General features: G+C 41.7%; 1 protein-coding gene across 48 annotated transcripts in view; it reads right to left on the bottom strand.

Annotated features, from left to right (window-relative positions):
- Positions 1-24287, bottom strand: part of LOC117246674 (ankyrin-3-like) — a 235944-nt gene that overhangs the window by 110045 nt on the left and 101612 nt on the right. For 38 of the 48 annotated variants that reach the window (XM_078163045.1, XM_078163061.1, XM_078163054.1 and 35 more), the window contains exons 2-8: positions 23610-23711; positions 20251-20349; positions 18583-18681; positions 13517-13615; positions 8481-8666; positions 6661-6684; positions 418-516 (exon numbers count right to left, since the gene is read on the bottom strand). In XM_078163045.1, the coding sequence (XP_078019171.1) occupies positions 418-516; positions 6661-6684; positions 8481-8666; positions 13517-13615; positions 18583-18681; positions 20251-20349; positions 23610-23711 (708 nt within the window). The remainder of the gene's footprint in view (positions 1-417; positions 517-6660; positions 6685-8480; positions 8667-13516; positions 13616-18582; positions 18682-20250; positions 20350-23609; positions 23712-24287) is intronic. The other 10 variants (XM_078163060.1, XM_078163081.1, XM_078163083.1 and 7 more) reach the window with 1 other exon arrangement.

The following is a 24287-nucleotide window of genomic DNA, read 5'->3' as shown; positions in this document are numbered from 1 at the left end:
TCAGCACCAATTATCAGGCAAACGATAAATCCCTTGACCTCTACTTTAACTAAAGCAGTTTTTAGTGTTGGGGTAAACCTGCTTAGTGAATCGACAACAAAATACAACAACAAATGCCTTCAAAGGTAAATCTCATTAGAATTTAGTATTGACGAACATTGAATATTTGAGACACACCCAGTCTCCGTGAACCCAGCATCCATTCCTGCAGTGTGTTGGATCATATAACACACAGACAACATGTATATGTGGCCTCCTGCAGACTGACGAGCACAGCTGTAGGATTACATGCGTCAGTAGTGGATTCCTGCACACACACACACACACAACGTCCCGCCCTCTCATATGTGTCTGCAGCACTCACTTCAAATGGTCTGTGCGAGTGTGTGTGTGTCATCTTTGAAGCAAAGTACCCACCCTTGCCTTGAAGTCCACAGCCGCCCCTCTGTTCAGCAGGAGTGTTGCTACGTTGATGTTGCCGTAGTGAGCCGCAATATGCAGGGGAGTGAAACCGCTCTGGGAGGACGAGAGACACACAGAGAGACGGGATCAGTTAGAAGATGGAGGAAACAAAGATACACGTTTCTCTCAGCGAGCCACGAGCAAAGCATGATGGGGTAATAAACAGCAGGTTAGCCAGAAGCAGACGAGGGCTGAGCGGAGGTCAAACATGCTTTAAATGCTGGATTTTTCTTTTTATGATAAAATATATATTCTTATCTTTCTTGTGTAACAGTAACAGTGACGTTGTTGAAGTCAGGAGTTCAGGGAATTATAAATACAAGCAAACGTGAGCACATTAAGCTCCTGTCAAATGAAAACCATGCAACGGTTAATTTTAAATTAAATGTCCATTTAAGTTTAAGTTTCAATTCCATAAAAAAACAGACTCTTCTCTGATGTTCATCTGACAGGAAATACAGAGGCAAGACATGCAGGTGAGCATGCATCTGCATTGGTTAAGGGCAATCTAGATTTAAAGGAGCAGTGTGTAGGATTTAGAGGGATGTAGTGACATCTAGTGGTGAGGAATGCAAACTGCAAAAAGCTGAAACATCTCCTGGTTAAAACTCCTTCAGTGTTCATTGTTCAGGCGGTTTTACTGAGAGATGAATTACCCACAATGGTCACTTCATTTAAACCAGTAAAAACAGTCAATAAAGCAGTTACACATAAAAAATCTGTGTTTTTCTGGCACTATCTAGAGCCAGTGTGTGGTTTGTCCATTCTGGGCTGCTGTAGAAACATGGCGGTGCAACATGGTGGACTCTGTAGACGAGGACCTGGTCCCTATGTAGATATGAACGGCTCATTCTAAGGTAAATAAAACACAATGATTCTTATTTTCAGGTGATCATACACTAAAGAAAACATACTAATCATAATATGTTCCATTTCTGCCGATATATCCCCCTAAATCATCACACTGGACCTTTAATGGGACGAACTAAAGTCTGCTTTTAAGAAACTGTTCAAAGGCGTTAACAAAAGTAATGTTTATGCAACGTTATGTAACACTGGCCCTGTTTACACCTGGTATTAAAATGCTTCCTGGGTGATGGGATCATAAGTGGTCAGCCCTTACTACACATGTGAATGCACTCAATGCGTTCTGAATGTGTCTTAAGATCCGATCACTCAGACCAATCTTTCAGCAGCGTGCACACAATGTGTCCACATGGAAATGTCCCCTGTGTAGGTGGAAGTAGATACTCATACCAGATATAAACAGGGCCTTTGAGAGATCACAGTAACCAGCCTGGATCAATATAAAAACAAATTTAGCACAAAGCTTCTGAAAAATTTTGTATCCAAAAAACCTCATTTACTCAGATAATTTTTGACAGTTCAGTCTAAACTTATGAAAATTAGTTAAACTTCTTGTTCTATTGTTTTTCAAAACACCAAACAGGACCCATCAACATGTTATTGATCATGTCATCAAAAGTAAAATCAAGGAGCTGCTCTATTTAATGCTGATTAAACTGCTCTCTGGGCACAGTGACAGTAATTATCTCAAAGGAGAGTCAGCACAATGTCAGACTCATGTTTGTTAAATAAATGCAATTAAATAAAATCTATTGGCATGCTAAAGCTCAGCTGACGACACTACTATCTCTATGACAGCTGAATGAGAGCCTCAGATGGTCACATGTACAGCCAGCGTTCATTTAGGTTAGACATGTACAGCATATACAACACTGAAGTAAGTTCAAACGTCATGACTGTGTGCATCACAGGCAATCTCTCAAGCAATGTGAGGAACAAAAGCACTTTATCTAGCTGATAGATGTCACAAATGTTGTAACTGCAGCAGGATCATATCAAAGAAAGGTGCTACTGTGGGTGGAAAAAAAGGGACGTCGTGGAGGAAACCTGTACTCGTATTTTCTGTAACAATTATTAATACAACTGCCAAAGACATGTACTGAACCATCTACAGTAAATGAGGACAAAAACTTAGTGGGTGACGGTTAGATGACATGGCACTCAGGAGCAACACATGCCAGTCGTTTTCTGGCCAAACCACAAACAGGAAATCATTTTTTGATCGTTCAAAACCCACTTTTACAAAATGTTAGTTCTTTCACTGAAATATTAAAAGAACAGTTCACACTGTGGCTAATACACTCATTCGCTTCATTGCAAAGAGTTATATAAAAAATTTGACACCACTGTCATGTACGGTAAATAAGAAGCTAAAGCCAGCAGCCGGTTAGCTTAGTCTAGCATAAAGTCTAGAAACAGGGGGAAACAGCTAGTTAGCTTAGCCTAGCATAAAGTCTAGAAACAGAGGGGAACAGCTACTTAGCTTAGCCTAGTATAAAGTCTAGAAACAGAGGGGAACAGCTAGTTAGCTTAGCCTAGCATAAAGTCTAGAAACGGGGAAACAGCTAGTTAGCTTAGCCTAGCATAAAGTCTAGAAACAGGGGGAAACAGCTAGTTAGCTTAGCCTAGCATAAAGTCTAGAAACAGAGGGGAACAGCTACTTAGCTTAGCCTAGCATAAAGTCTAGAAACAGAGGGGAACAGCTAGTTAGCTTAGCCTAGCATAAAGTCTAGAAACGGGGAAACAGCTAGTTAGCTTAGCCTAGCATAAAGTCTAGAAACAGGGGGAAACAGCTAGTTAGCTTAGCCTGGCATTAAGTCTGGAAACAGGGGGAAACAGCTAGGGGAACTGCCCATTGGTTCGACAGCCCATTGGTTCGACATCCCTTTGTTCCGACCATATTAAACTCATCGTTCCGAAGTTTAGTTAGTTAGTTAGTTTAGTTAGTTTAGTTTATTTCAGTCATATATATACTTCAAAGCAGCAAAAGAAAAGAACAATACAAAATTGACTGAAAAAGGCTCAGGCAGAAGCGAAGCTTATTAATGCCCGCCTGCTATGCATCTTGAGCTACACAATTCTTGATGTCAAGTGGGAAAAGAAAAACAAACAAACAAACAAAAAAATACATACATATATACACACATACATACGTACTCATGCACATACATGACTCTTTTCCCTTTTTTGTTTTTCAATTACAGCCATAACTCCTAAATATAAATGCACATAATGATTTCTTGAACATAACAAAGGAAGTACATTGCTTTAGTTTGAGATCAGCACTGTTCCACAGCTGAACCCCCTTAAAAGAAATGCATCTTCCTTTAACTTCTTTTTTAGCTTTTGGTAACATAAATTTGCTTCCATCTCTCAACTCATATTTACTCTGAGACACTATGAAGAACTTATGCACGCTGTCTGGTAGTGTTTTATTATTTACTTTAAACATGATTTGCATTGTTCTATAATAAACCAAGTCTCTAAACTTCAAAACATGGGAATTTAAAAATAATGGATTAGTATGATCATAGTAACCGGCTTTGTTTATGATGCGTATGGCTCGTTTTTGTTGTAATACAATTTTATCAATTGTGGTTTTAAACGTAGATCCCCATATTTCCACACAGTAAGTCAAATAAGGAAGTATCAATGAACAGTAAATTAAATATAAACTGTTGTGATTTAGCATGTCTTTGGTTTTGTACATGATTGCAATTGATTTTGAGATTTTCCCTTTTACATACTCAACGTGTTTCTTCCAATTTAATTTGTGATCAATCACAACCCCGAGGAATTTGGTCCGAAATCATCATGATGCCCTGTGGTTAAGGTCTGGTGAGGTTTAGGCACAAAAACCACTTGGTTAGGGTCAGGAAAAGATCATGGTGTGGGTTAAAATGAAAAAGAAAGTGACAAACACATAAGCGGTGAGCCTGCTCCGCCTCAAGCCGGTCGCGGCGCACCATACGCCCACCGCGAGCCGTTCAGCATCGCGGACAGTCGGACTAATGGGATGTCGAACCAATGGGCTGTCGAACCAATGACATGGACCCAACAGCTAGTTAGCTTAGCCTAGCATACAGTCTGGAAACAGGGGGAAACAGCTAGTTAGGGACCTCCAGGAAGTTGTTTCATGCTTTCCATATGGATTAAACAAACAAGATATGTCGCGTACCATCTCTTCCTAACCTCAGTGTTTCCCATTATGTTAGCAAACACGCTAAGCGACGTGTCGCTTGTTTGAAAAGCCGCTCGCCCTCAGTCTAGCATAGCTTCTGGCACCTCCAACCTATTTTCAGAGCAACAGCAAACTGCTCGTAGACTTGATCAGGGCTCCACAGGCTTCCTGAATGATGTTGGCGCTCATGCGCAATTTTTCACGCTTCATACACCGGAGTTTGGTCACTCGCTGTATGTTAGGCAGAGGTGTTTATCAGTAAGGTTTAGAGGTGCTGGTAAACGGATTCTGTTACCTTTTGGACAGAGCCAGGCTAACTATTCCACTCTGTTTCCAGGCTTTATGCTAAGCTAAGCTAACTGACACTTGTATTTAGCTTCATATGAACCATACAGACATGAGAGTGGTGTCCATCTGTTCATCTAACTCTCGACAAGACAGCAAATAAGAGCATTTCCTAAAATGTAAAACTACTTCTTCCAAGCTAAGCAGTAGGCCTACATCTTCATGGGGCCATGAAGATAATTATGTTTAAAATAACGTGTAAAGACTGTAAGTACGTACACATTATACACAGCTTGACTAGAAAGTTAATAGGTAGATCCAGCAGTGGGCAGCAGGAAGTGAAGTCTTTCGAAAATGTACACAGAATACTTTTTATATTGAATCAGTAAATAGTCATTGTGATATACCCTCAGGTCGTCTGTGAACACAACAGCAGTAGCAGCAAGTAGGTCACTGCCATCTTTTTAATGTGACAAACACATCGACAAAAAGTGTTTTCTGTTTCAGTTTTTCAATCGATTTCAATGCAAATGAGGGTTTTTTGCTGCAGCAGCTTTTTCTCTGGATAAGATTATGTGCATACGGTAAATTCAGAGAACACCAGGCCTTGTTCCTTTACAAAGAACAGGTTTATTTCACCTGCTTCCCACTTCAAAAGTCCCTCCATGTTTATCTGTCATCTAGATTAACAGTATTATGTACAATTTCCACAGCGCTGATTCATATTGAGTCGTGTGTCTCTTGTTTTCATTCATCTGTTAACTCCAGTCCTTTCATTTTGACATTTTCTTGATTGATGTTAAACTACCATTAATGCAACTCAGCCTTCCTGCTATGAAAAATGTTCAGCAAGTCTTATGTTTCAATTAAAGCAGCTTAAAGGGATAGATCAGAAAACAAAAACAGTGATTTAACATTGCCGAACACAGGAGCTGCTGGTCTACCACGGCATCTATCAGTTTGTTTGTGTTATGTGCAACTCTGGTGTTTAAAAGGGTTCATTCAGATTCACCAAAGTCACATGGTAACACAACTTAATGAACATAGCAGTGGTGGACCAGCAGCTCCTGTGTTCTGCAAGGTAAAATTACTGTTTTTCTCAATGGAGTCTGGTGGCTTTGACAAGAACATAGATGGGGAACTAAAGCCGTTAATGCCTCCTCTGTCGGAACGTGCTGTCTGATGGCAAGGTAAAGCAGTGAAAATATTCTAAACATAGCATACACTTAACCTGTTACTGATTTTTTTAAGTGACTGAAATATATTTTGTTGCTGCCCCCATCCACAGCAGTACATTGCTCAGCTTCTGTGGCAGTACTCCTGTCTGCTTCTTCAAAATGGGAGCGTGGTGACCACCATCTACTGGGGTAAAACAGTGAAGTACCCCACTTCAAAAACGTCAAACTATCTCTTTAATATGGCTCAGGAAAAACAGAAAAGTAGAAAAGCTGGAATTAATGGATGAAACTGGAATTTACGTTAAAAAAACAGAAACCAGAACATCAAAATGGCGAGTATAACACGACTCTGTTGCTGCTGTGGAAATGTACATTATGCTGAATTTTCTATGTGAAAGTTGGCTTCAGGTAATCTCACCCCAAAATGGCTTCTGGGGTACACTTAGAGTAATTCTACTGGTTTTTATTTCATCTCTGCCTAAAAGCAGCAAGCCACCGGACGCACACAAAGCAAAAAGTCAAAATGCGATGCGGGTTTAAAAAACAGGCACACAGGTGAGCAAAAGCATTCATGCCAGCATTTAGCGCTCATGCTAGCAGACAGAAGGCTTTGGCTTTGCAATGGTGACCATGAGTGAGCAATGACAGGAGAGGAAGGAGAGAAGGAGAAGAGAAGACAAGATGTACCTCTGTTGTTCTATTCACCATCATCTAGAAGGGAAAAGGGGGGAAGCGGAAGGGTAACAAAAAGGAACGTATAGAGGGAGGGGGAGGAGGAGGAGGAGGAGGAGGAGAGAATGGGGTGGTTAGTGCACCACAACAACACCAACACCACAGTTGCATCAAGCTGTAGGATGGATATATGAGAACATGGCCGGAGATAATGACAGGAACTAAAAGGCAAACAGAGGTACACACAACTGGATGATGGACTGAGACTCTCCCTTACAGTCTGTTTCTTCTTCTGCACTGTGGTGGTAAATATATCTGCATTTTATTTTCAGCTACCAAAGACAAAAACTACACTTCTCTTTCCCTGCGTGGCACTGAGGGTGTGACACATTTAGAGACTTTTATCAGGTATATAAACGCTTGTTGAAAGTTTGTCCTGCATAAAATACGTTCAGGACTTTTTGCTTTTTCGATAGGAACCAACAAAAAGCATCATAACATTCAGAATAAAAATACACCTAAAACAAAACATATTCCTAGCCCCATGATGCCATGAGTTAATTATGGAAACAACTTAAAATTTTTCGTTGACTGAACCGGTGTTTAGTTACAGTTAGCAATATGCTGCATGTGTACTTCTTTTTCTTAGAGATTTTTGAGGAAATAGACGATGCAGGATGTAGGTTGAAAGTTCCATAGCCTTCCCTGAAATGTCACGGCAACGCAACCCTCCTGTCTATGTTAGTAAGCTGAAACCATTTCCCTCAGTGGAAACAACGCTTATATTTACTTTAATTGCACAAATAAGAAACAATAAATTAAAAAGCCTCCACAAAAATAGCATTTTAAGTCTTGTGTGTGATTTATCCTGGCTTCATATGAGCAGAGGAAATCTCCGCTCATCGCTAGGCTAATTTATACAATGTAAAATGCCATAGGCTTGGGCTAATAACGTTAGCACGTTGTATTTGTTTGGAAAACGTGTTTAGTATAAGACAGTTGTTTTGTCAGTGAACCTTGTGAGTTGGAATGGAGCCGAATTTTGTAACGTTACCTTTGTTAAATGTTGCTGTTGTCCCTGGCTTCATATGAGTAGAGGAAATGTTTGCCAGCCACTAGGCTAATTTATTCAATGTAAAATACCCTAGGCTTGTGCTAATAACGTTAGCATGTTGTATTTGTGGGGAAAATGTGTCCAGATAAAGACAAGTGTTTGTCTGTGAATGCTGCGAGTTATAGTGAAGCTGATTTGTGTTCTTGTGTTTGAAACTGTCTCTATTAAGCCATGTTTAATGTGTGTTTAATGTGTGTTTTGAATCAACTAAACTTTACAGCACTTCACAGAAACCCCGCCGCTGACTAGTGTTTTGGAGGTGTAACTGCAGAGTGACACACACACACCACCACACAAGTATAAATGCACAGTGACATAGGGTATGTGTGTAGGCCACGACGTAGGCTCTGCGTAGAGTCTGTACACTTAATATGAAGCTAAGCTGATTTAGCTTAGCATAGAGACTGGAAATAGGGGGAAACAGGTAGCATGGCCCCTAAAGCTTATTAATTAACATGTTTCATTTATTCAAACTTCATTTATTGATCAAAAATCTAAAATCTCTAAGGAAATCAAATACACCTGCAGCACGTTGCCAACTGGCAGACACCAGCTCAGTGAATAAATAACCAGAAGCCACGCCCATAATTTACACACAGCATAATGGGGCCCGGATTAAGGTGGATCGTATCTTCATTAGGAAAAAAATAAATAAATTCTCTGTGTCAGTTAGTAGGTCATGTTGGGAATCGTAGTCCTGCTTGTTGAACAGACAGCGTACCTTAGACTCCACGTCGGCGTTGTGGTCATTCTGGAGGAGGAGTGCGGCGGCCTTGGTGTCGTCTTTCCGTGCGGCGATGTGCAGCGCAGGCAGGCGGACCTTCCCCTTGGTATCGTTTTCCAGCAGGAGGGAAACCACCTGGTCGTGTCCCTGCTGCAATGCCACCGCCAGCGGAGTGAAACCATCCTGTGAACAAAATACAAAAGGAACACGTGAATACTTCATGTTAGCTGCTAGCAGATAGCTAACAGCTAAGACATTTGAGTAATTATTATTTAACCATTTATTTTCATTTCATTTTCGCTAACCTCAACTTTTTTCAGCACTCCGATGATGGAGTGAGGCGTCAACCAATAACGTGGTCTGTTTTTAGCTGTAGTTAGCTGACAGTATGCTAGCTTTCTATGTATTGCAGAGCAAATGGGGATACAGTGGAGCAGCGAAATGTGAAATTAAAATGGGGCTAAGACACTGATCATAATATTTTATTTCCAAATACAAACTTTAGATGGCATTCAGTGGAGGTGCTTTGTTGCAGGTAGCAGACGAGTGCTTGAGCAACACTTCAGTGGTGACTCGGTGATAATGTAGCTGTTGCTGTGTCACTTGTAGTGTGATCACAGCCGTACAGTACACTTAACCCCGCTTCTAATCATTTTTCGATAGGGTAGCAAGACTCTGATATTAATTCAGGCCACGTTAGTATTTTTTGACAAGGTAGCGTAAGTCACCTCCATGTTGAGAGCCGTGTGCAGACAACCTGAGTCAGACTCTGACTCATAGATTTCTCTGGATGTCTCATACAGCTCCTTTAACAGGTGCAGGGTAATCTAATGACCACTTATCAATTCAGGCATTTTAGCTAATGCTCTAAAGAGTTTAAGTGCCTGAGGAGGAGTTCAGAGTCTCGCTCACGGACAGATCGAAAGGAAATTTAGCTGCTAATGTTCGCTAACAAAGACAACAAGATGACACTAACTGCACACACTCACACAGGCCGTGTAATAAATGAGACACAGCAGAAGCTACCAGCAGCCGAATCTATGAATCATCAAAGAAAAGCAAAGATATCTCACAAGTAAAACAACACGGGGGTAATTTGTGTGTGTGTGTATGTATGTGTGTGCACAGACGTATGTGTGTGTGTGTTTACACAGGATGCCGACTGTCTGGATAAAACCAACTCAGCATCACTACACCCACACATCAAAGCAGAAGCTCCCCTCAGAGATCACAAAACTGTACAGGCGAGAACACAAACAACCACACGTACACACACACGCTAACACGCGCACGCTAACACACACTCATAATCAGATCCACGAGCATCTCCGCAGCACACCCACAGGCACACAAGCATGTTCAAATGCATAAATTTAGCCTTGTAAAGAAATTCAAAAGTCATAAGCCATCCCAGAGCACTACCCTCCTGTTTAATCGGCTTCATTACGGATTCAGGAAAAAAGACACAAAGTCAGTTTAATGTCCTAAAAATAATTCAAGAGATGACAACAACAGCAGCAGCGAACATAAAGGCACTGAAAGGGTTTGATCTCGATCTGCGAGCCTGGAAACTTGCAGTGACGCAGCAGAATTTTGCATCACTGAAACAAAATGAGCTGAAAATATTAACTTAAAATCACACAAATCAAAACTATAGAACACGACAAGTTGAATATTTCTGTAGTTTTTACTTATGTTCAAAAATAAAATACCTAAAATAAAAAACTGATCAAATTCAGACAAAAGATTTAAAAAACAAAGGGTTTTCTGATCCGTCCTGCCCGCTGCTACGCTGAAATGGTTAAACATGAATTATTAAACACTGTGGGTTGCTTCAAACATGGATATATATTTCCCTACATGAATAATTCACTCATGTCTCCCGCTGGAGGAGACTGTGGGGAGGAGGCGGAGGAGGAGAGAAGGAGAGATGTGGTGAGGAGGAGAAGGAGGCAGACAAAGGGAGGAATGATGGAGGATGGGGAGAAGGAGACAGGAGGAGAGATGAAGGGAAAGACGAGGATGGCAGGAGCACCAATACAGCAGTTAATTTTGAGTCAGTCAGGCATACATCATCCTCCTGCTGTAAATACTCAGGAGAGCACTAAATGTGTATTAATCCACCACTGAAAGTAGTCCCCAACCAATGCACTATGTCTTCCTGTTTGAGTAAGTTTGCTAAAGAAACCACAGTGCCCAGGTGTTTTGATATCCAAGTCCATATCTGTACATCTCTCATCTACCCACCAGTGGACAGTTTGGAAGGTCTAACACATAGATGGATACACAGTATGTGTGGATATTGCATATTTTTCTCTTTTCATCTGTGACTGATTGATGGATGTGTATATGTAGATACCTAACTCTCCATCTACATCAGGGGAAGGAAAGGTATCCATCCATGTGTTCGTCTGTCGTCGATATTCAGTGGTTGGACCGATAGTTGTACAAAGACTGGGTAATCTAGATCCACATGTCAAATATGAGCACTGAATGTATGAATATTGACAAGACTGTTAAATTGTGTGTCTTTAAGATACCTGACAAATTAAAAATAGAAAGTATATCTCATTTAATTAAAGACTTTAGTTCAAACTGAACATTTGTTACACTGCTTTACGACGACCCCTGCTGTGTGGAAATTGGATCGTACCTAGCTAACACTTGCTGGGAGTTGGTTACGTAGCTCAAATGGTGCTATGTTTTAGGCAACAAGACAGTTATTAAGATGATATATGGTTGGATTCAGGGACTTACAGACACAGCTCAGTGATCAAAAAACAATTGTGACAAAGAAATTTACTTAGGCCAGCCGAAAACATGCTGAAACACGTCCAGTCTCTCATGAAATTTCGTGGGTTACTTTTTGGCAGTGTTGCAGTCGACTGGCCAGAAGCATGAGAGGACTGACCCTGTGTAACCACGTAAAAGGTCTGTAGCTCTTTTTAAACAGGAACTGTGCAAATGTGCAGGAAAGCCCAATCAGTCTTTTTTCAGCATTGGCAGTATAAAAACAAAATCGGGGAGTGCAGCAAAATGCCGCCTACCTACTTTTGTTCATACAGAATGTGCCTTTTTTGGGGCAATAGGGGGCGTGAGCAAGTAACAAAACATGTAGCTCAGCGTGTGACGTAAACAGTGACGTGGGAGGGAAGCCACGGCTGGTCAGTCCTTTGGTGATTCTCTCATAAGTTGGCCCGTTCTTCACCGTCCCCGTCATCTGACGGTTAATGGCCTCTTTGTTTGTGAGGACAAGGAGGGCGCGCAATTCCTTGTCTCCTCAGTTGCTCATCTTTACAGTGTCTTTCAGGTTTGTGTTTCCCTCTTGCTACTAGCTGCTCGCTAATTCCTGCTATCAGCTGTTTCCTGTTTATCCACCACCAGTGGGTCGCACGTGCGGCGTCATCAACAGCTCCTCCCACAAGTCTTCAACAGCCCCTCCCGTTGTGGAAGGCCGCCTCGGTCTGTTTAAACTAAAAGGTTCCGCCAATAAGACTACTCTACGAGGCGGAAAATTGGGTACCTTGGACCAACTCGCCAATCCGGCTCTGTGTGTCTAAACGCTCGCAGCTTGCCGGCAAAACGGCCCAACATTCGCCGAAAATCTGGCAGTGTAAAAAGGGCTAGTGTTACAGTTTACCCCATGTAAGGAGGTTCCTCGCGCTCCCCTAGGCACAGAAAGTACCATCGAATGTTGATAGGGCAGACATTCGAATGAGACGTCGGCGCCACGAGGGCCAGCAATCGGCTAAAGTTTATAGAGGGCAGCCCCCATGGGTTTTGGGTCTGATAAATGCGCACATCCCCAGAGGTCAGCGCTCATTGGCGTGTATTAGCTCTAGAATTGCAACAGTTATCCAAGTAACGTTGGAGCGATCAAAGGAACCATAACTGATTTAATGAGCCATTTGCACTTTCACTGGACCGGCTGTGTGTACTTAGACTTGCATGGCTTAATCTTTGAGACGAACATATGCTACTTGCAGGATCAACCAGGTAGCCCTCTTGTGGGGACGACCGCTGACGTTAGTCTCAAGGGTGTGTTTGCACTGGAGGCCAAGGCGAGCAAGAGGGTTCCTGGTTTGATCCCAGGAGGGAGTCCTTCAGTGTGGGTTTTCTCTGGGTACTCCAGCTTCCTCCCACAGTCCAAAGACATGCAGGTTAATTGATAACTCTAAATTGTCCGTAGGTGTGAATGTGAGTGTGAATGGTTGTCTGTCTCTATGTGTCAGCCCTGTGATAGTCTGGTGACCTGTCCAGGGTGAAGCCTGCCTCTTGCCCAATGTCAGCTGGGATAGGCTCCAGCCCGCCACGACCCTCAAGAGGATAAGCGGTTACGGAAGTTAATGAATATTTCTACTTAACTACAGTAAAATATCTGACTACTTCTTACACTACTCCGTGCTAGAAATAGTACTGTTCTGGTATCTGGACTGTAACTCAGGTATTTTATTGGCACTATAATCAAACATTTAAAACCATACAAAGATAATGAGAGAAGAGATAATAGAGATAATAATACGAGAAGAAGAAGAGTGGTTAATATTTTAAGCACTGGCCTCATAAATATGCCTCAGATGGAGAGATCTGGCCAAAATGAGGACGTGTTTGTCACACTTTAGTGGCAGTTGGCCGTCTGCCGGTACTACAGCAGATGATGGATGGTACTGACACACTCACAGTGTAGCACTCTCTCACACACACTCTCACACACACACAGATATCAGACTGCTAACGTCACTGGTTCCTCCCTCTGGAGACAGTCAAGGTCACTCTGAATGAATCCGTCGTCACGCTCTCCTGTTAATAACCTCTCTGTATTTATTTCTTACAGCTCGGCACACAAAGACTTCACGTTGTTCAGCCTTTGTCTCCTGAATGAGTCATTGGTGGCAGCCACCTATTTACCATTTGCACCACAGAAGCTGCTGTGTAATTACTGGGAGGCTGAATGAGGAGAGGCTATTAGAAGCTGTTCTGGGCTCGTGTGTGCGAACAAGTGTGTATGTGCTGTGTATTATCTGTTCATTTACCTCGGTGGCGATGCTCTGACTGGAACCGTGGTCCAGTAGGAACTGCACCACGTCCATGTGGTTCTCCTGCGCCGCCATGTAGAGTGGAGTGAAGCCATTCTGGAAAACAGGAAGGATAACACTGATTTAGAATCAAGAGCATGACGTCTGTCGTTAAAGGGCCATTACACCAATAGTGTCTGTCGAACTCTGGGAGTTTAAACATTAGATAAAACTGTTGAATCTTCTGCTGTGTGAACAAGAAGTCAGAATGAATGAAAGTGCATTGCATTCAACAAAGAAAAGGAAACAGAGACACACAGACGAACACAACTGGAGGCCTTATCTCATAATTATGACTTCCATATCTCATAATTACGAGACAAAACTGTACGGCAATTATGAAATAGCTTACTTGGAAATCTGAGATATGGAAGTCACAACACAATACGTTTGTTTATCAAGTCAACCAGAAAGGTCGGCAACATTTCATTGGTCGCTTAGTCGCAGAAAAAAAAAACAAAAAACCATGAAACTCTATCAGGAGCTGCGCCTTGTCAAAATAAATCCAAACCTATATGACTGGACCATGTGGGAATTTAATTTGAAAGGACAGACACAGGAAGTGTCCTCATCAGGTTAATTTCCAGGGCTGGTACCTGCGGTTATTCTACAGGCTAGCTAATAACATGTCGGGCAGGAAATCCAAAGTGTGGGATCATTTTGAGAAGGTGAAGGACGAACCCAAGGTGATATGTAAACTCATCTTCATTGGTCGACTACAAACATGACGTATCATCTGAAACATGGAAGTAGCTACATGCCCATTAGCCCACAGCGTCTCAGGTGAATTTCCAATTACATATTAGCTCCTGTCTAACACATTATTATGACAATATGTTACCTGTGCAGTAAAATAAAGAGTGTGAGTCAGTGTGATGATCTATCTCATTAATATCTCTGCTTGCAACAGTGTTAAAAATCAATAAGCAGGACTGCTTTATGGTGATATTGGATTTACTGGATGTTTTGCATTAATGTGATAAAGTACCTTCATTTGTCAGATATTTAATTTACTGGCTCAGCCAAAAACACATCCTCATCAGGGAGCAGGGTTTCTAATCTATAAATGTTTCATAATTCAGTTAAAAGAAATCTGCTTCATCATGATTTATAGTTGTTACATTCAGGACTATGACTGACGGTTTGATCTCATACGACCTCTACAGCTGCACCTGAGTGTGTTCTTCCAGCAGAGCTATCATAGAGTACATACTGTCACCTCCCAACATTCCTCACACCTGATAACAGCAAAGATAAAAGCTGACCTGAGGCTCTAGTTGAAGAGGAGCGTGTATGTGTGTGTGTGTCTGTGTGTGACACCAGAACAAGGCCAAGAAGATACGTCTCCATGGCAACACGAGGATCCCAAAATCACTTCAGCGTGGAGAAAAAAAAAGTTCACCCTCCTCCTCCTCCTCTCCTCCTCTTTGTGTTTATTCTGGTGTCGATGCACCACCAGATTCTCTCAGAGCACATTTCAGTTAAACAGCAAAGTCGCAGTGATGACGAAGGACACAAGAAATAAAGCTAACTTTGAAGAATAAAAACTGCAGATTACACACCCGCATACTCTTCTGTCTGTTTTTAGCAGCAACACTTTACACATCACTAAACACTGCATTGCAGCAAGTTCAGATTCTATATTTATGAATTAATTGCAAATTTAATACACCGAATCACCATGACGTCGCACTAAAAACAACAATCACTTCTGGGTGGACGACTGGCAGTTGATTTCAAGTGCAAAGATCTGTAAAATCTGCAAACTTTAATATCATTTTCAGCCATAACTGTAACATTAAAAGATAAAAACACGGTGGTCCGACCTATCCGATGTTTCTGCTCTGCCTATTTTACGCACTTGGTTGCTTTGCTAATGTAAGGTTTCTCTCTCATGTCTTACGTATAAACTTACTAGTTACTAAATTAAGTGCTGTGTGTGAGGTAAGAGCACGGGAACAGCTTCTCTGTGTAACTAGATCCACTTTAATGTCCGGAAAAGAACGTAGGACAACTGAAAATCGACAACAATAGCGGCATCTCACATCTTTTATATATATCACTCCGCCAAATTTAATCACAACTCTCATTACCTACACAGAAGGTGCGCGATATTAAATAGTTCCAAATTTAGCGCAAAGAGCAAAATAAAAAAAGGAAGCAATATCTGAACGTCGTTAACATTAAATTATGTAGATGCAAAATAATGAACAGAGGAAAACAAGACAATCTCCCGGTTAAGTCCTCATGAAAATAAAACTCAACGTGCACTAACGTCTTCAACAAACCAATCTACAGATGCGGAGGCTAAACAACGTACTGCCGTTGGCAAAGCTGAAGCAAAATGTATGTTAGCCTCCTACCTAAAACATCAACTTCAGTTTAGATATATGTTATATTTGGAATATTTTCTGTGCTTTATCTCATAGTGTTGTGTCGTTTGCGAACGAATCGGTCAAAAGAACTAATCTGTTGAGTGAATGTACTGAACTGAATCACTTCCGGAACTGATTCGTTCATTTCTCAGTTCAGTTGAGCTCAGCAGTGAGCGTGCAGGCCGGGAGTGGAAGTGCCGATTTGGTCGGTGCGAACGATGAATCATTTGCGAGTCACGAGGCAGCCAGGGTGCAAGGAGGGACTGCCTACCGCGTGACAAATCATTCGGTGAACAAATCACTCGGTGAACGACGTAACCCCAATCCCTGAGTGATTCAAATCATTTCTTCTCAACGATACACTTTCATAGGCACTGTTTGTTCCAAGCTAACAGCTAATGTAGTCAGGAGGAGGCCACACACCTCCTCATTAACAGACTTAGTTTCCAGATAAACAAACTTTAAACGTTTGGCTGGCCAATAATGAGACTCACCAGTGCAGGGCAGACGCAGGGCTCTTCCCGCAAAGCACTGAACGATTCTGTGAACGAATCTTTTAAACAAATCTTTTGAATGAATCTTTTTAATGAACTGATTCTAGTGATTCAGTAACATCTAAAGAACTGCTTTGCCCATCACGATTATCTCACACACTAACTGATGGCGGCAGCAGTTGTCCAACAACCCCCATGTTTGACGAAGTAAAATTGTTGTTTTTGTCAGTGGAGTCTGGTGGCTTTGAGAATAACGGCTTCAGTTTCCCATTGTTACAGGCTGTCTGACAGCAAAGCAGTGAAGATATTCTAAATATAGCACACACTTAAACTGATATTGATTTCTTTTTAAGTGTGCCCTTTGTTAGGTGGCTAAAAACTAACCAATTGAGGCAGCGTTTGCTCAGCGCTGTTTCATTTTGTGTATGTGACACAAGGGTTTTCTACCCAAAGTTACTGCAACCAAACATTGTGATTTGGTCTATAAGGTGGCTTTTGCAATGGTACAGAAATAGTTTGCAGTGTAGCATTCTGGGAGATAAATATCCCCACTTTCTCGGCATGCTTAAACTGACAAAGGGAAACGCAAATTGGCGCAGCATGGTTTGACTCTGCACGGCTGAAAGTGACAATTAAACAGAAACTCCTCACTACATAGAGACAGTAACATCTGCACATTATGTTAAAAATGTTTTGCTTTTTATGATTTGTTAATTTTATATAATCTGTCCCTGCGCTCTGCTCTCCTTTAAGTGCTGTAATGTAAATTATTTTTTTAGGATAAAACAAAAATAAAATGATAAATGATGATTTAATGAGTTTTAATACAGAACTAAAACATCATAGTTCATCAGTATCAACTTTATTTTCTTCCTCCGTACAGCTCCAACCAAAGCTTTGACATTGTTATGGTTGCTGTGGCGACCAGAGCAGGGTGTGTATGTGAGTGAGTGTGTGAAAGTGTGTGTGCTGACGATGAATGTGGGCCAGGAAGCACTGCAGAGCTGCTGACACAGCACACACACACACACACACACACACACACACACACACAGATGGACGGTGTGTATAATCGCTGTATATTCATCTGCGTGAACTCACACACTCATTTTTGTTGGATTTCCAACAAAAATGATTTGACAATTTCACAGTTAGAGACCTGCACTGGTGCGTGTGTGTGTGTGTGTGTGTGTGTGTGTGTACTTGTACATGCTACATAGTGAGAACCAAAAAACTGTATTCTAGCAACAGAGTGAGGACATTTTTGCAAAGTGAGGACATTTTGGCCGGTCCTCACTTTGCAAAGGCCTGTTTAAGGGTTAAGACTTGGTTTAAGGGTTCAGGTTAGAGTTAGGGCCCGTCCCAATACCTCCCCTTAGCCCTACACCTTGGCCCTACCCCTACATTTGCGCGTTCCCGCGAGGGGTAGTGGTGTCCCAATTCCTGCTTGCGTGTAGGGGTAAGGGGCATAACGAGGGGTAGTGGGTATGAAACTAGCCCTTCGGAGCGAGGGATTTCAGATGCTGACTTGCCAGCGAAGGGTCGACGTCGCCATGGCTACCACCGAGCAAGAGACGGGGGAAAAAGTTTATACATTGCTAACGTTACCGTCGTCAGGTTGCTTGTTAGCTAGCTAGCTAGCTTGCACTATCTGGCGTCTGTCATCTGTCCTGTTCTGCAAAACTGTCGGAGTTTTTCACATTACGATAACACGTCAGCTAGTATAACTGTGCTGCCTCGTAACGTTAGCTGGTTAGCTTGCTAGCTAGGTAGCAAAAGTCCCGTCGTCTCTCGTTCATCAAACGAAGCATGATGAATACAGCAAACACAATAGGTAGGATGAACTCAACCGGAGACTCCATTGTAGATGCCAGTTGGAAATGTAGATGGCTCACAGCTTCCTGTTTAAAATAGTTACGTATGCGTGAACGTAACTGAAGCGGTGACGTAGTGAGTGGTGTCCCAATTCCTTGGGAAAGATTTCTACCCCTACCCCTCGTTGCTTTATTTCGAGGGCCAAGGGGCGGTGGACAAGGGGGGGTATTGGGATTGGGCTTTAGTTTAGGGCAAGGGGCTAGAGAATGCATTATGTCAATGAGGGTCCTAACAAAGATAGAACTACAAGAATCCGTGCGTGAGTGTGTATGTGTCTTACCTGAGACTGTGCGTTGACATTGGCGTTGTGAGTGACCAGTTCCTTCACCACCTCTGTCTGCCCAGCGAGGGAAGCTATGTGGAGGGCTGTGTTTCCTTTCTGCTTGGGAAACAAAATGACAAAACACAGATATGACACATGTATGTATAGGCACAGTGTGACTTCATCTCCCTTAAAGACATCAGTATCTCTGCTGTTCGTTAATATATATATACTATATTGTTGCTTAGAAACCATAGAAACTGGATGCTCCTTATAGCTTCAGAACCTGCCTGAGAATCATCATGTTTTTAAGTTTCCTCGGTATCAAATGAATAAACAGGAAGTGCTAATAGCTAATTTGGCATATTTCAATTGGTGTTTGTTTGCCAAATGTAAACAAATATAGGCTGACTAACCAACTGACTCCACGGCCACTTCCTGTTTACAGCCTCTAAAGCCCCCAAATCAGAGCTGTCGTTCCAAAACTTTTACTTGAAAATGAGATTCCAGATACTTAACACGACACAGTCTCTGGCTTTTGTTTGATATCTAGTGGCAGAAAAAATGGTGTTGCACATTTCCAATCGGTTGTTAGCGCAGTTAGCTTGTTAACTACATAACGTGAATGCTGCTGTCACAGTGAACGACCTGCAGAGCACATTCAAATTCAAAACTTTATATTAAAAAAAAAAAAAAAAAATCGTCGAATATTTGTATTGAACAGCCAAATCTAATTTGACTGGCATAATTCTGATTCGGGTACAATCCTACTTGTATTTCTTCCAGTATACACCCCTAACTCAGAGAGCATGTCAGTGTTTTACTTTCTGTTACATAATACTGAGACATTATTATTATTATCAACACTTCTTACTGTGAGGTTATAGAAAGGTACAGCAGAGGAGAAACTGTGAGAGGTATATACTGAATAAAACACTGTTACAGTATAATTTTGTGACAGAAGCAGAGAGGAGAATGTATAAAATGTGAGGGTGGTTATGAGTCGCACATACTGAACCTCTAATGGACGCACCTGTCGTGTGTGTGTCAGCTAAAGCAGCTAAACAGCAGCTGCTGTCACTGGAAACTCCACATACACACCTCCCCTCATTCCTCAATCTGTACTGCTGTATCTCCTGTTCCTCTCATGCTACTAGACTGTAGTACAGTTTCATGTAGACGTGTGTAACCAACTTTTTGGCTGTTTAAATCAAAGTAATTATACACTGACACTGACAATTAATTAGATTGTTCTGTTTTAATTGCTTTACAGCCCTAAAAATTAAATATGACGTTATTGGATTAAAACCTCTGCTGTAATAATGTGTATGTTTCTTTATGCAGAGCGGCTCCAGAAGAAGAACGAGTGTAATTGCTTTTCCTCTTGATGGATGCATTTACTGTGTGGAATTTTATCACTGTCACATAATTTACAAACATTTATGTCTGAGACACTGTCACACACACACACACACACACACACACACACACACACACACACGACAATGAGACGAGACTGTTTCCTTTCACTAAATCAGTTCACTCAGCCGCTCTGTTTCTAACACACAGCCACTCATCTCCCTCACTGCTGCTTAAGCAAAGTGACTTTGGGAAGAAGCTGACGAAGCAAACTACAGAATGTGTGTGTGTGTGTGTGTTTGTGTGACTCCTGGGTGGCACACACACCTTAGTCGCTGCATCCACGTTGGCGCCGTGCTTGATGAGCTCAGCCACCACCTCCACATGGCCCTCCTTGGAGGCCAGATGGAGAGCATTTAGTCCGTTCTGGAGGGAGAGAAGAGAAAGAAGCTTTTAAAATCAACACATTAAACCCTGTTTACATATTATAACCTTTATTTAAATAGCTCAGGGTTCTGTTTGTTGTTTACTGAGTGACACTGGATGTTATCAGAACTTTGATCCAAACCTTTTTATATATAAACCCAAAATAAATGGTTCAAATTTGGACAATGGAATAAGAGGAGGCAGCTCAGGCTTTGAACGCACAGATGCTACTCATTAGTAGGATGCATTAGTTGTTGGGGTTTGGTCTTTTCATGGGAACTGTTGGCAAGAAGAAAACTTTTGAAATTCGCAGTCTTATCCATTAAAGTATACTTTAAAACACTGTCAACAGCAGATGAAGTTAGTGTCCACTCTGGCTGCTCAGATACAGTGATGCTCCATCTGTCTGTACAATAAGTCAGATTTTATCAACAGAAGACTCACAGTAAAAAAGATGTCCAGATAAGGAAAAAGAAAGATGTGTGAGGCTGTGCAAATTAAGGCACGGTGGTGCTTTTTGGTGTAGACCACTCTCCTTTTTTTTGCAAATGTCATAAAATAACTGTATTTTGGGAAATGGTATGACAACACCTTAAGCACATACCAGGATATGAGGTTTGGTACTTTATCTATGTAAATTTTCTGAAGAAAATGTTACTGCTAGTGATAAATATTTGATCAAAGTATTGCTAGTAGCAAGCAAGAAAGCTATCACTGGGAACTGGGGTAAAGAAACACCACCAACGAAGGATCGATGGCTGACAATTGTGGAAGAAATATTTTTCATGGAGAAATTAGCACACATACTGAGACTACAGGAAGCACAACTAGAAAGAAAATGGGAAAAATCGACTCTATACTGGACTCAAAAAGAGGACGATGGAATGGAATAATAATCAATAGATACACTAATCCTCGAGGCTGTAAAAATGTGTTTCGTTAGCTCTTATTATTTTTCAATTATTTTAACATTCTGTTGTTACTGACATGTCAGTGTCACAAAATTTGTTTTAATAAAGATTTAAGTGGAAAAAAGGCACAGTAGTGCTTTGAGCTAAAAGCTAACATCTGCATGCTAACATGCTAACAATGACAATGCTAACATTCTGATGTTATGCAGTGGTGTGTCTCAAATCACATACTTCCGTTAGTACACTTCCACGTAGTATACTATGTGCACTATGTACTTATTGGCGTAGTGTGCTAATTTCGACAGGGTAGTGTTGTCTCAATCCAAACACTGCCGTTGTGCACTCACCGGAAATGACAACCGCAAATTGGCTAGTTAGCAAACTAGCATTAGCATTCGCGTTATCGCTCTGCTAAATTAACCCAATAAACATACTGCTGGCTTATACCCAACAACAGCATAGTGGTGCTTAGTGCAAAAAACACATGTATTTGTACAATGCTGTGAAGTTTATGGTCGCACAGTCCTCGGCCGCTATTTCCAGTTTGAAAAGTGGTCCCTCCCCTTCCGCTACGTAGCCAAGATGGCGACCATTGAGGGCGTTAGCATGCTAACGCTGCTTATTAGCAATAAATACAAGTGCAGCAGAGGCTGATGGGGATGTCAATAGTTTAGATTGTGGTGCTACAATAAATGTTAACTCCTAGGTCTTCAACAGGGGGTCCTCAGGGTTACTGCAGGGGGCCACCAAATTGTTGTCTGATTATTAATGTGTACAGCAGATGCTTTGTTCACACTTGTGGCTACGAGCAGGTGCATTGGGTGTTCATTAATAGTCGCTCCGAGCGCCAGAGGATACTCTTTAAATTTGGAGCCCTGTTGAAATATAGGGGTGGCACGGGGGTGCAGTGGTTAGCATTGTCACCTCACAGCAGGAGGGTTCCTGGCTCGAATCAGTTTGGTACGGTTTGAATCCGAGATGGAGGAGCCCCTCTGTGCAGAGCCTGCATGTTCTCCCTGTGTCAAGACTGGTGGTGACTCTAAATTGTCCATAGGTGTGAATGTGAGTGTGAATGGTTGTCTGTCTCTATGTGTCAGCCCTGTGATAGTCTGGTGACCTGTCCAGGGTGAACCCTGCCTCTCGCTCAGTGTCATCTGGGATAGGCTCCAGCCCCCCGTGACCCCTAACAGGATAAGCGGTTATGGAGAATGAATGAATGAATGAATGTTGGAATATAGGTCAATTTTACTGTAGCATTGGAATGGAAAAGCCTCGAAATGGCACAAAATGAAATGATTCAACACTAAGTTTGTAATTTATTTTCATAGGCATATTCTTACAGTCTATATCATGTCTCATAATAATCATCAGTGACATCATCATCTTCACTGTCAACAAGCTCCCACAAAAGTGGTGCTACATTCTGTATTATAGCCCCTCATATCAACAGAGAAGCATTTCTTTCATCTGTTTTAACACTTTGTTAAGTCTGTTTCCTCTAACAACAGCACTTTAATGGAGTGTCAGACTGGATTTATGAATAAATCCGTATATCCTGACTAATAAGCAACATGAGTGATGGAATATTGTGAGAATTACTACAAAACAGGACAGTAAACCAGATAATATCCTGGATGTGTATGTGTCCAAGGAATGTTTCTCCAGAGATGAGCCTCGCAGACTCGTTGACAGACCTTCTCTATGGTGTCTAATACGGTCTGTGTTATTATAAAATAAAAAATAGATAATATTTAAATCCCTAAATGCATTTTTTGCTCCAGCCACTTGGAGGTTTAGTACAGTGGTTCCCAAAAGTGGGTCTCTGTGACTCGCAAATGTGTCAAGTTTGTAAAAAACACACTTTATTTTTAAGTACAGTGAATTTCCAGCACAGAGCTTTTATTTTGAAGTGTTATTTCCTGCTGTAGAGTGAGTGACTACATGACAGAGACAGCAAGCTATCTCAACAACATTGCCAAACGCAAGTATGATGCTGAATGCATTAAACTGTGTGGACCTTGAACTAATGACGAAGGAGAAATCTGGACCCTGTGGCTGCACCAGTTCCCCTGGACCAATGCAAACTACTCCTGTGATTAATACTCCATTTTTAGCTTGGTTTGGAACTCCAACGAGGGCAACAGTGTGACAGGGAAGCAGTGCATTTAGCCATATTTTTGGGGACACAACTCAACATTTGGACAGTAGAAAAGTGGATTTAGCTCACGTCTGATCACTTTAAGATCTCTACCAACTTCGTTCTTTGACAACCAGAGCAAACAAATTACTATTGTGAGTTTAATTACAGAAGCAGTGGTGTTGAAGTGATTTTTTTTCTTCCAAGCTCACCTGGTTGCAAATATTGATGTCGACTCCATTCTTCAGGTAGTCCAAAGCTTTCTCTAGGTTCCCGGCCCGAGCTGATCGCAGGTAACAGGCATTTACATCCGTCTGCAAGGGGACACAGAGAGAGGAAGAGGATGGTGAGGGTGACTACTGGCACAGGACAACAAAGAAAATTTAAACGGGCCCTCTGCGCAACTCTGGGGTGCTAAACCATCACCAAGGTCTTACGGCTGTTTTGGCTAAATCTGAGGTGAATCTCGTCAACAACATGCCTTTTCTTGTTGCCAGTAGATGACGCTGTACCTATCACACATGTAGATGTGTTCAGAACGAGACTGTCATTAATCCTGTGAAGTTTGAAACATGGAAGTTACACATACAATTCAAAATGTCGGACTTCCTGTTGGGTTTAGAGTATGGCTCCAAGAGGCTTTTTTGTACATCTTGGGGGGTCACATGTGCCTACCAATTTTCGTACATGTCAGTGAAACCAGCTTTGGGGGCTGCTTTGTTGAAATTTTGTGGGGGGCACTACTGGGCCATTATGTGACCTGTTCAAGTACCCTAAGCCCCTGAATAATGTGCTTCTTTTTGGAGAAAATAATAATAACAATGATAATATTTACTTCAGTTTTAATTATCAAAAAGACACCAAACAGATTCCAAAATAGTAAAAGCCTT

The sequence above is a fragment of the Epinephelus lanceolatus genome, chromosome 21, assembly GCF_041903045.1.
Source record: "Epinephelus lanceolatus isolate andai-2023 chromosome 21, ASM4190304v1, whole genome shotgun sequence".
NCBI lineage: Eukaryota > Metazoa > Chordata > Actinopteri > Perciformes > Serranidae > Epinephelus > Epinephelus lanceolatus.
This window is presented reverse-complemented; position numbering and strand designations above follow the sequence as displayed.